This window comes from Sebastes umbrosus, chromosome 6, assembly GCF_015220745.1.
Source record: "Sebastes umbrosus isolate fSebUmb1 chromosome 6, fSebUmb1.pri, whole genome shotgun sequence".
Taxonomy (NCBI): domain Eukaryota; kingdom Metazoa; phylum Chordata; class Actinopteri; order Perciformes; family Sebastidae; genus Sebastes; species Sebastes umbrosus.
This window is the reverse complement of record NC_051274.1, coordinates 24,676,202-24,689,226: the sequence shown is the minus strand read 5'-3', so window position 1 is coordinate 24,689,226 and position 13,025 is coordinate 24,676,202. Positions and strand designations below refer to the sequence as shown.

General features: G+C 40.0%; 1 protein-coding gene across 1 annotated transcript in view; it reads right to left on the bottom strand.

The window, feature by feature from the left end:
* Positions 1-4,626: 4,626 nt before the first annotated feature.
* The window catches only part of LOC119489983 (SPRY domain-containing protein 3-like), a 59,888-nt gene continuing 51,489 nt past the window's right edge, over positions 4,627-13,025 (bottom strand). The window contains exons 9-11 of the mRNA XM_037773064.1: positions 10,457-10,576; positions 9,804-9,946; positions 4,627-6,198 (exon numbers count right to left, since the gene is read on the bottom strand). Coding sequence (XP_037628992.1) covers positions 6,064-6,198; positions 9,804-9,946; positions 10,457-10,576 — 398 coding nt within the window. The 3' untranslated portion in view covers positions 4,627-6,063. The remainder of the gene's footprint in view (positions 6,199-9,803; positions 9,947-10,456; positions 10,577-13,025) is intronic.

The following is a 13,025-nucleotide window of genomic DNA, read 5'->3' as shown; positions in this document are numbered from 1 at the left end:
CAGCAACATGAGGCTCTTTAGCTCCTCTCCAGTGGCTCCCTGTGGATTGTTATAAAAAATTAATGGAAATGAATAACTGTTTTTTTTGTTTACATTTTCATTTTTATTTATCATTATTGTAGGTCTATGGTACGATGGTAGTATTAGGGCCACATTGAGGAAAAATAAATAAATCTGAGATTTCCAGGATAAAATCATAATATAACGAGAAAAAAGTCATAATATTATAGAGTAGTAATTTTACTAGTTATTTTCTTTTATTCTCGTAAAGTTAAGACTTTTTTTCTCGATAAGTTATGACTTTATTCTCGTAATATTACGACTTTTTTTCTCGTAAAATTAAGACTTTGTTCTCGTAATATTACAACTTTTTTTCTCGGAAAGTTATGACTTTATTCCGGTAATATTACAACTTTATTCTCGTAATATTAAAAAAAAATTTCTCGTTAAGTTATGACTTTATTCTCATAATATTACAACTTTTTTCTCATTAAGTTATGACTTTATTCTTTTAATATTATGACTTTTTTTCTCGTTAAGTTATGACTTTATTCTTGTAATATTATGACTTTATTCTGTAAATCTCAGATGTTTTTTCCCTCAGTGTGGACCTAATACTCTGTGGTAAATTTGCACTTTGGCCCTCACTACATTAGACTTATATACTATATACTTAGACTATAAACTGTGTTACCTTCATCACAATGATCAAATGTTTTGTGGCTCCAGACATATTTTTTTTTTTTTTTTTGCCTAACATGTCTCTTTTGATAGTAAAGGTTGCTGACCCCTGGGCTAGTTCAATGTCTCTGGGTCATTTTAGACTCGATTCCAGACGTCTATATTTATTTAGCTGGATGACAGCACGGAGGAGCTTAAGCACACCGTCTGTGTCTCCATCTGGTGGATGAATCGTGGTACTGCACTCATCGTGGCCTGGTCAAATGGACCAATAGCAGTGTTTTCCCTGGGTTCTTTAGAGGATTTAGGTGCTGTGTCATTAGTTTAGCAGGGATTTAATTTGTGATAAATACTGTATCAATAACAATAACAATGAAGTGTCTTTCAAGATATTACATAGAATTTATCAAGTGAAACTAGTGTTAGAAAAATTCAAGCTAGATATTTATTATAAGTGTGATTTCTGAGGACTAGAAAAAGAGAGTATTTCCCATCTTTTTTTTCACTGCATATATACAAGAATGTTCTGGATTAATGTGGCCAACTTTCTACAAAAGAAGATGTTGAATGTTGAAATAAATATGTTTGATGTAATGCTATATTTTAGTCAAGATAAGACTGGAAATAACACGCTGTATATCATACAATTATATATTATTTTTGGAATATTCCATATTCAGAAGAAAAAAAGTGGTCAGGGACCAAGCCAACTTTCATGCACTTTATTAATGAATTCAAACAATATAGCACCATCTGATCCAATGCTAAAAACAAAAAAAAGCCATTAACTTCTTTTACCCGACGAACCCGGTACCGAGTTCTCTCTGAAATGACCTGCGATTAGTCAAAGTCTCCTGTCATGGGCTCGATTTGTTAAAAAGCCTGAAAACAGAGCCATGAGGAGGTGCAGAAGTCTAGTTTTCTCTCAGAGCACTTGGATTACAATATGCTGAAAGGTTATTATAGAATTTTTGCCCAATGATGCCAAAAATATACTGCCTACTGAAGCTTTAATTCATTCAGAAGACCCTCTGATGGACCACTTTCTTTTTGGAAAAACAAGCAGAGAATCATGAACAAATTAAAAAAAATATTTTTTTCTAGTATTTATTCAAAACATAAAAGAAAATAAAAAGACTAAAAACTACTGAGAGGGATTTTTCCCAACCTGGCAACCAAAAAATTGTATTATTGGCTTGGAACCATTAACATAGCACCATTTCTAAACCCTTTATACTCGGTGACTTATCAGAAAGTGGTACCAAAGTCAGTCAGACAGCTACTATTTCTTTAAAAGTGCATTTCAAACAAAACCATCACGTTGTTACATTACTGAAACCTTTATTGATGATCATACATGTACTGAACAAGGCCATTATAGTGCAAGTCAACAAGGCGAGGAATTATTACAGGAGTCAGAGACACTACAAAAACTTTAATATTTAGTTCTAATTTGGTTGAACCGTGAAACTTTGTAAACTGAAATTCTGCGTAAACTTTAATAAAAGTGATACCCTGAACTCAGACGTGGTCCGAAATGTCCACATCAGTGTCTCATTAATATCTTTGCACTGTCTAGCATAATAAGTTTAACAGTTCAGGCTGAATCAACCCGAACTTAAGTCTCTATATCCAGCCCTGCAGGAGAAGAAAAACACAACTGATTTACATATTTGTTTTCACATCACCAATGGCTCTAAAACAAGATGCATGACAACAGCTAAGAACATACAGTCTCCAGCAGATATGTGATTTAATAGTTGACCCTGTATACGGTATATTTCTAGCATCACTGTCTGCAGTATGAGTGATGAAACACTACAGAAACCTGCTGTGTGCACCTCATAGGAAGGTGCAGAGGAATGTACATTATAGTTGCTGATGTTGTAATGGACAAATACAGATGTGGGAGGATGCAAAGGACTTTTAGCTGATACAATATAATAATGTTGATATCATTCTGAATAATTTGTGTGGAAACCAGCTCCCACTGACACTCAAACTCTACAGTATTTCTCATTCATCTGCACAGATTGCTTCAACTCTGAGGTCTGTATCACAAAACAACTCAGTCTACACATAGTTTAACTAAGCCTGACACTGGTGTCATCTTTTCTGGTTTCTTTACTCATCTATGACAGTAAACTGAATGTCTTTGAGTTGTGGACAAAACAAGACACTTGAAAGCCTGAGATGACGTCCTCAAATGTCTTGTTTTATCCACAACTCAGAGATATTCAGTTTACTGTCATAGAGGAGTAAAGAAACCAGAAAATATTCACATTTAAGAAGCTGGAATCAGAGAATTTAGACAGTTTTTTCATAAAAAATTACTCGAAGAAATTCATCGATTATAAAAAATAATTGCAAATTAATTTAATAGTTGACAACTAATCGATGTGAGATGTGAGAATTATCTAGGGCTGCAACTAACAATTATTCTCATTATTGATTAATCTGCCTATTATCAATTTTTGATTCAACGATTAATCATTTAGTCTGTCAAACATCATAAATGCCCATCAAACTTCCCAATTCCAAAACCCACAAAATAATCAGTTTACAGCGATACATGACAAATAAAGAAATCCTCACATCTTAGAAGCTGGAACCAGAAAATATTTGGCTTTTTTTGATTGTTTTTGGCACCGTTTTTGCTTGGAAACAACAATTATCAAAATAGTTGTAGATTATTTTTCTGTCAATCGACTAATCGATAACCTTTTCAACTCTAGAATTATCATTAAAGCCTTTCTAAATATGGTTGGTATTTTCAACATGACATTTGGGCAAACGATTTATTAATCAAGAAAATAATCAGCAGATTAATGGATAATGAAAAATAATTGTTGCAGCCCTGTGCTTGTGCATGAGCATGGGTTACCATGGTGATCTAACCCAATTAAAAGTGAGCCAGCATTGAGATACCTGGAAGCCAGAGTCAAGCCCAAAGATAAACGGCTAAAACATTAATGTGGCTTTGTGATACAGACCCCCGGTGCTGCTTTCGAATGCTGTGCAGAAACACAAACACATGCATGCAGCAACCAAACATCATTGTCTTTATCTTCAAAAAAAACACATCCAGCAGTTAATTCTACATCACATACGGCGACACGGTGAGGACATCTTCTGACTACAAAAGCCAGAAATTAAGTTTAACGGATCTTTTCATTCTCAAAAATATCACATTATTCTAACTTTATGGTTAAAACGTGGGAAAAAAAGAAAAGTAAGATGGGAAATAATCCTTCATATTGAGGGCAAACATGCCCAGTGAGTAAAACTAATGGAGGGCAAAATATTAAAACAGAGTGGAACACATTACAGTATGATGCAATCCAATACAACAGCCCTGTAACTGGTACTTCTGTGTGAGGTTTGCAAAGATACATTTTACTTTCAGAGTTTTAAAGCTAGAGTGAAGACACTGGCATCATATGAAAGTAGAAAACCTAAGGAATCCATTGGTACCAGCGTTTGCTATGTCATGACGCTAGCTTGTCGCGAAGGAGCCTAAATAACACTTCAAACTTGCGCTAAATTTTGGCGAGGAAAAACTGTCCTGGCCATTTTCAAAGGGGTCCCTTGACCTCTGACCTCAAGACACGTGAATGAAAATGGGTTCTATGGGTACCCACGAGTCTCCCCTTTACAGACATGCCCACTTTATGATAATCACATGCAGTTTGGGGCAAGTCATAGTCAAGTCAGCACACTGACACACTGACAGCTGTTGCTGCCTGTTGGGCTTCAGCTTGCCATGTTATGATTTGAGCATATTTTTTATACTAAATACAGTACCTTTGAGGGTTTCTGGGCAATATGTGTCATTGTTTTGCGTTGTTAATTGATTTCCAATAACAAATATACACATACATTTACATAAAGCAGCATATTTGCCCACTCCCATGTTGATAAGAGCATGAAATACTTGACAAATCTCTCTTTACGGTACATTTTGAACAGATAAAATGTGTGATTAATTTGCAATTAATCACAGTTAACTATGGACAATCATGCGATTAATCACGATTAAATATTTAATCGATTGACAGCCCTGATAAATATTTTTTCCTCTTCGAAGGACTTCATTTACTTAGTTTTTATTCTTTTTCAAACTAGTAGCCAATGAAGGACAAGAAAAATTATAATATTAATAATAATCATAATCGTAGTCATAAAGATATTATATTACCTAACAAAAAAACAAAACAAAACAAAAAAAGCAGGGGCGAATAAGCCGGCCACCTTGACGACATATAAACAAACAGGCAACAAAAAAAGAAATCTAACTCTACCTTTACTTTTTATGGCTGATGTTTGTGGTGTTGCACCGGACTGCATTATACTGGAAGGTTTTTTTTATATATATTTTGTCCACCCACTGTATTCATGTCTGCCCTAAATGTCTCCTCAGCCTCCTCAAAAGTGCAAAAACAAAACACATTCCCTGAACTTTTGACGTAGAAGATCATTTTAAATGTGTATTTTCCAGATCCCCCTTATAGAAAATATACCTGACGTGTTTTTATTTCTAGTCTGGCTCCAACACGAAACTATAAAAACACTCAGAAATGTGTTCATCCACTCTGATCTGATGCTGCTCAGTAACAGCATCGTATGTGAGGTTATGATTGCCAAACCTGTAATAATATTCCCACGATAATCTGAGCGTGGATGCATTTCTGAAATATTGCAACAGATCCCTCGGTTCACTTCCAGCCAGCTCCGGGAGAGCAGCGAGCGAGGTGGGGCAACAGCAGGTCCCCTGATCGCTCACAGGAGGGCAGCCTCACCCAGAGAGAGGACCGGGAGAGGGAGGTTGAGAAAGAGTGTGTGTGTGTGTGTGTGTGTGTGTGAGAGAGAGAGAGAGAGAGGGTCTATTCCCTGAAACATAAACCGCCAACGAGCTCTGACTCGGCACAACTGTTGGCCTCGCTCTGCTTTGCTTGGGGTCGTGACAAATGAAATAAACTAAGTGTGCCAGACCTCATGAGAGGGACTTAACAGCTCAGTGTTTCACTGCATGCAGAGGGAGGTTAGATGAGAGGATGATAGCAGTACAGATTGCATAGAATTAACAGTTAATTATCTTCCAGGAGTTTTTTTAGCTTTGAGGTGCAGCTGTCTACTCCTGCATGCAGCTCATGTACGACCTCTCTGCTACTTTACAACCAGGAGGATGATCTGGTTGTGAGATTGTGTAACTGTACAGGTCTTATAAATAAAAGCAGAGGCAGCGTCGAGGACAGCGAGACGTGCATGTGTGCAGCTGAACTGCTCTGGCGAGTGTTAGCAGCATGCTAGGCTACCGTGGGTGAGCTCTGCAGTGCAGCCAGCTGTTTGCAGGGCGTCACTAGTCCAGTCCACGCGCTCAGCTCATCCACTGAGGGGATGCAAATCCACTTTGACCTTCTCTCCGCTGCTCAGCATCCCCACGGTGGGGTAGAGGCCGCCGGGAGGAACCCCCATCTCCCTCCGGCCCATCAGCTTCCCGTTCCTGGTGAAGAACACCTGCAGGACCACAGTGGGGCGACGGTGAGTTAAAACACACACATACCTTTCACTGATGTTAAATCCACAATAACTCATAAAAGAAATGTCTTTTCATAATGACTGATAGGAACACAAGCTTCATTTGAGAGCACACAGTGTGCCAGTTGTAAACAGGACTTATGTGCAGTTAGGAAATATCGTTAAACAAATAGGTGACAGTGTAATGTCTGTGTTCTTGGAGGAAGAAAAAAAGTCAATGTTTACAGTACATGTCTCTACTAAATCAGCGAGTGATCAAACATTATCCAGCTGTTCTCAAAGGAACATCAACAAGCTTTTCAATGCTAATACCGAGGGCCTCCTTCCAAGTCTGAGAGCAAATATGACACACTAAAACAACAAGTGAAGTACTGTGGAGTGTGTGTGTTCGATAAATCAGGCTGAGTCACTTATCAAACATTTACTGTGCCACCCACTCGAAAAAAAAAAGAAAAAGCTTAACCGCTATTCAATTACAGATGAAGGGTGAGTGAAGCTGCAACAGGATTCATTAGTTTGAACAACGCCAACGACCCCCCGACCTCCCGACCCCGCACAGCCAAGCTCACGGAGACCTCTGTGATGTCAAGGAGCAGTGCATTGAGGGTAATGTGTCCTGCTGAATAAATATTGACAAATCCCTGGATTACAACTCGACCTGTTCTATTCTCAATCACTTGGGTTTCAGTTCTGCGTGCACTCACACCCGTTCAGTGACCCCCCGGCCTTCACTTGCACAACTTTGTGGGTGAATTAGTCCAGCGGTTATGTGTCAAAACAAAGTAGAAACCGCAAGTAATTAAAACAATAACAAACAAACAAACGGATGATGATTAGTGTAAAGTGACTTCCTGGAAGGACGTTACAGCGAGGGCTGGATTGATGTATAAAGGTCACAGTGATGTTACACCAGCAGTGTTTCTCATTAAAGGGACTGTATGTATGTTTTTACACATATAAACGTTTTTTATTGCCAATGCGTGAACAGGTTGTAACCTAACCTAAAACAATGAGACCTTCCGCGACTTTCTGGGTTTCCTCTATCAGCCTGTAGGCTGCTTTTAATGTGAAGAATGAGAGCTATTTTTCTGGGAAAATCCAACGGATGTGATGTTATGCGCGCTCGCAAGTACCTTTACTCTCTTCACCTCTGCTACAGGGCTAACAGTATGCAACGATACCTAACATTCAGTTAGAAATGGAGTCCGGGGGCGCCGCTGTAGCTCACCTGGTAGATGTCATGTATCAAGGTACAAGACCTAGTCCTTACTGCAGCGGCCCAGGGTTCGAATCCGACCTGTGGCCCTTTGCTGCATGTCATCCCCTCTCTCTCCCCCTTTCAATACTAACTCTGTTACTATCATTAAAAACTCAAAAAAAATAATCTTAAAATAAAAAAGAAATAGAGTCCGCCATCTATGCCAACAAACGACCAGCCCCCACCACAACTCAGACTCCAACACAAACTCCACAGAAGCACAAAAAGAAAAGTTGTATCTAGTGAAGCCCGTCTTGCAAAACAGGAATGTAACCGATGTGGGGGGGAAAACTAGGATCAACATTGACCGGTCCATTGATTCATGGAGGGACCTTCATTTGGTTTTGTGTATCAAAACGGATCCCAAGCTGGAAAACTTCCTATTGGACAGGTCAGCTAACATTACTGCCAAGCATGTGAAATATATAGTGATATTGTGGTTTTAGCTGGCTAATGTTGCTAATGTATATAAACGTGATGCCTGTCAATCAAGTTCAGCCTCAGTCTTTTGACCGATGCTCACACATGTCTACGTAGTGCGAGCACAAGCGCGAGCAACAGGACGCTGACTGTCGTTGACTTAACGGCCACAGGCGTCACTGTTAACAAGCAATTTCTGATCCTCACATATAGCTCCTTTAATTACCGAGACATCCAATTTGTCCCGCTACAGTTTCATAATGAACCAAAAATATTTTTACACCTATCAACGGGTGGCGTCCGTGCAGTTTGCCTGGGGGATTTAATTTGTTGGGTCAGGGACAGCAGCTCGTTGTGGGAGGATCCCCTCGTGGGACCTCTTCCATGGCCCCCGGCTCTAGGTCAGCTTGGAAACGCCAGGGATGACCTCGCCGCTTCACGTGGACTTAGTGCTCACTGCGCATGTCGGCAACCCACCCGACCCATCATGAAACACGGACCCCGTCTTGTTTACCATGCTTTATGGGTGTGACTTTGTTGCCGTGTCATCCCCATTCATACCTTAACAACCAATGTGTTGATTGATTAAATTAAATTGTTTACTAGAGCACAAAACTGTTTACAAGAGTTCTTCATAGATCTAGCCTCTTAATTTTGTTCTCAAAGTGCACCAGATTGATGCATTTAACTTTAAAATGTACTATATTTTCTTTCGGGGTAGCATACCAACCAGACCCCCCTAGAGGGTTCAAGGTCCACCTTCCACAGTCTCACTAAATCCTGTCAGAAACACTGACCCAGAATATTAAAGTACTCATTATGATGCAAGTCGCTGAGCTTCTGTTCAATCTTATATTCTATATACAATAAAATGAGCAACAGTCTATTACTATTTAGGCTGTAAACACTCTATATACAGTAAGGATGTATCCATGTATGGCTGAAAGGCTTAACGCTGCAAAGATTAGTCAATTAATCGATTAGTTGAGCTAAAGAAAATGTATTTCCAACAATTTTGATAATTTATTAATTGTCCAAGTCATTTTTCACGCCAGAATGTATGGGTTATGGCTTCTCAAATGTAAATACTTTATTGTTTTTATACTCTTCTATGATTGTAAACTGAATATCTTTGATTTTGGGACTGTTGCTCAGACAAATTTAGACATCTGAAGATGTCATCTTGGACTCTGGGAACTTTTGATGGGCTTTTTTTTTTTTGTTACTATGTATTTCTACATAATTGTATGATATAGGCTGGCAAATATTCATTTTTTTTATGAGTCAGACTACTTGAAGCCTGACGAGATGGTTTTTCGTGTGATCTTCGCGTGAGCTAGTGATATCACGAGAACCAAGCTGCTGTGCAAGGTAAGTTTTACGGAGCTTTATAGAGAGTTTCAGCTCATTGTTTAGCTGTTCCAGCCCAAACCTTTACTGTTTTCACTCTCAACGCTCTCGCAGCATCATTTTCAGCCGCAGCAGAGAAGCTCTTTAAAACCGTATGTACACTACCAAGCTCAGCACCAAACAACAGACAGACAAAGTTAGAGACTAGCTTATGAACAAAACAGAGCATCTAGCAGCCAAAGAGACAGACATTTCCCTCAGTTAAATATTGTCACACTCATCAGGTGGACATAAACACGACTCAAATGATAATGTTCCTCGGTCTCTGCTGGATGCTTGAACAAGCAACTGTTTGCCAACAGTTTCACCAGACAAACATTTAAAAGGCGATGTATTTCCAGCTTGTTACGCTGCCCCCTAGTGGCCACAAGAAACACAAGCCATTGCAGGTTTATATGAATTCCTGTTTAAATCATAAAACGCTATTGAATCTATAAGATGTATAGTTTACGTATGTGTAGCAATGGTTAACCCAGATGTTTTGTGTTTTCCTCACCGTGACTTTCCTGCCTTCCTGTCCCTGCTCTACCTCTTCCCCATCTTCCTCTTCCTCCTCTTCGTCGTCGTTGAGGTACAGGACGTTCTGGACGCCAGCGTGACCCGGACGGACATCCAGCCGATCCCAGTCGTCCACGTCACCTGAGGACAAAACGGAGCACAGTGTGAATAAAGGCTTTCACGTGCAGAGCAGAGTTGACAAAACACCGGGCCAGGAAACACAAATCTGAGCAGTAAGACAGCAAAACATGTTAATTAATGGCAGAACCTGAGATGTTTTGTTTTATTTGTGGGCACTTAAAAGGTTAGATGACATTAGTTGGCATCTCTGAATTGTTAAGACAGGTTTGGTAATTTGAAACGGACATATTGAAACCACCTGAGAGCAGGAAAGCCTATATTTGTCTCTCTTGGAGAGCAGCGGGGGATGAGAATTTCCGCTTTAAGTGTCTGTTCTGTTTGCTGTGCGGGGGATCTTGGTTTGCATCCAGTTTCTTTCCCACATGTGCAACACAATGATCTCTGTTAAGACCGAATGTTGCCTTATCCTAAACCACGATAAGCAGGTTTAAGAGCGAAACCACCCACGGACGCACCAACCACTTTAATGAGTGACAGTGTAATTGCCGCACCTGAACCCTCATCCCTCACCTTCTCCGTCCAGGATGTAGTCTCGTGGGAACATGATGCCGCAGCCCATGATGTCACCTTTGAAGCAGCGAGGACCGAAAGCATCTCCAACCCCGCTGCCGTGAAAGATCTTGCCATCATCTGTCAGAGGAGGAGGAAGAAACTTTCAATTCTGCAACTATTAGATCATTTATTACTTAACACCAGTTGCAGAAAGTACACTTAAGTACAAATTTGAGGTACTTTTCTTCTCATGCCACTTTCTACTTTTACTCCACTACATTTCAGAGGGAAAAACTGGACTTTTAATCAATTGATTAATGGAGAAAATAATCAACAGATGAATCCATACTGAAAATAATGATTGGCTAAGTGATGATAGTCTAATGATATAATGTATAATAGTTTCTTTAACGCATTAACAAAACTTGCAATTTTTAGGTTGTAGCGGGCTCAGTTTTAGAGCTAGAGTGAAGAACTGGTATCATATGAAACTATAAAAAACCTAAGGAATCCATTGGTACCAACCATGGAAGGAGGCTAAATAACGCTCCAAACTTGCACTTAATTTTGGCGAGGAAAAAAATGTCATCTCCATTTTCAAAGGGGTCCCTTGACCTCTGACCTCAAGATATGTGAATGAAAATGGGTTCTATGGGTACCCACAAGTCTCCCCTTTACAAACATGCCCACTTTATGATAATCACATGCAGTTTGGGGCAAGTCATAGTCAAGTCAGCACACTGACACACTGACAGCTGTTGTTGCCTGTTGGACTTGCCATGTTATGATTTGAGCTTTTTTTTTTATGCTAAATGCAGTACCTGTGAGGGTTTCTAGACAATATTTTTCATTGCTTTGTGTTGTTAATTGATTTCCAATAATAAATATACTGTATAACTGAAACGGCACGTCTTCAAAACTCTTAAAAAGCCATAAATAGATCATCTTTGTCCTTCTGTTATGTGTCCCGTTGCTGAACTTGACTTTACTGCGTCTTTTAATGTGTTTACCACGACGTGCAACATATGTACATACAATGTAGTGCTAACATACAGGACGTCCTGACATTCCTGTCAGATGATGATGTGAAAGAAAGGCGAAAGTAGCGCTAGTAAAAACACCTCCGCAAAAAAACCCCATCAACAACATCCAAAGGAAATCATCAAAACAACACATACTACAGTTGCGAGAGACAACAATGGAAAAAAAGGGCAAAAGAAAAACATTGCAGAGGTAGCCTGCAGACGAGCTCTCCTCAAGCGAAGCGGCGTGGCTGCTGCTGGTAAATATTTATGGAGTTGTCATGGGACCCGTCCCCGGCTCAGGATACTGTTTAAACAATCTCTATCTGAGCACCGGGAGGGAGACGGAGACACTGTATCATTACGGCTCCCATGCGGGCCCTTGTCACAACACCACACACTAGGCAAACAGTGGAGCCACGCCGGCACAGGCGCAGCGCCGCTAAAAATAGCAGAGCAGGGCGGCTTTGGAGAGTGACACGGGAGGGCGCTGGAGGTGAGCCGGGGGGTGGAAGTCCAGGTTTGGGCCTAAGGATGGAGCTAGTTCACTGGGACAGGAGAAGCCTGGCGGAGCGTCGACGCTTAGGGATGTTTCCTGGAGTCAAAAGTCTCGCACAGTTTCTTCGCAGATTTATTTAGATTATTTTTATGGATTCACTGGCTCCAGCTACCTGAACGATTTTAAATACATTACGACTAAATCAACGGGATGAGCCCCTAAATCATCCTTAAAACACACCACTGATGGATTTCCAACAATTTTGATAAACAATACAAGTCATTCATTGAGTGAAAAATGCAACACACTCTCCATTTCCAGCTTCTCAGATTTGCTGCTTTTATCATGTTTATATTTCACTTTATAGTCTGTATTTACAGGAAAGTGAATTTCTTTGGAGTTTGGACTATTGGTTCAACCCGGTCTCAGGGGAAGATTACACAGACGCATTTTAGCCTTTCCCCGTGTCATTTCTACGTCGCTTTTTGCATGTCATTTGTACGCCACGCAAAAGTCTGCAGTTAAATTTAGGCAAGAAAACCACTAACACGTCACAAACGTCAATAAAAAACGTGACAAACGTCCCTAACATAACTTACAAAACAAAACACCGGTCAACAACGATCTCGAACACGGGTCTCCTGGTTAAAAGGTTAAAAGTGTCCCCACCCGTCCCGCCCCGCCATAAGTGGTCTTCTTGCTTTTTATTCTACGTCACTAACTCTCACCGTAGCATTTATACGTGCATGCGTTTACATTGCAGTCAGTACAGGATACATGGCGTACAAATGACACGCGAAAATCAATTAAAGGCATACTTACTGCATGCTAAATGCCTTGCGCATTATTGTGGCGTTTTAATGTTTTTTTCGTGCGAACGGGCTGGTTGATTAGACAATAAAAAGCAACCTGTACACATCGCCAACGGCTCTGGGAACATATGACAGGCATTTTTCACTTTTTCACTATTTTCCTTAGTCGTAGATTAAAAGAGTATTCCAGCAATCTAGTATTGCACTTCCATAAAGTTGGGGGACTCACAAGAGACAGATTTTCAGCCGTAAAG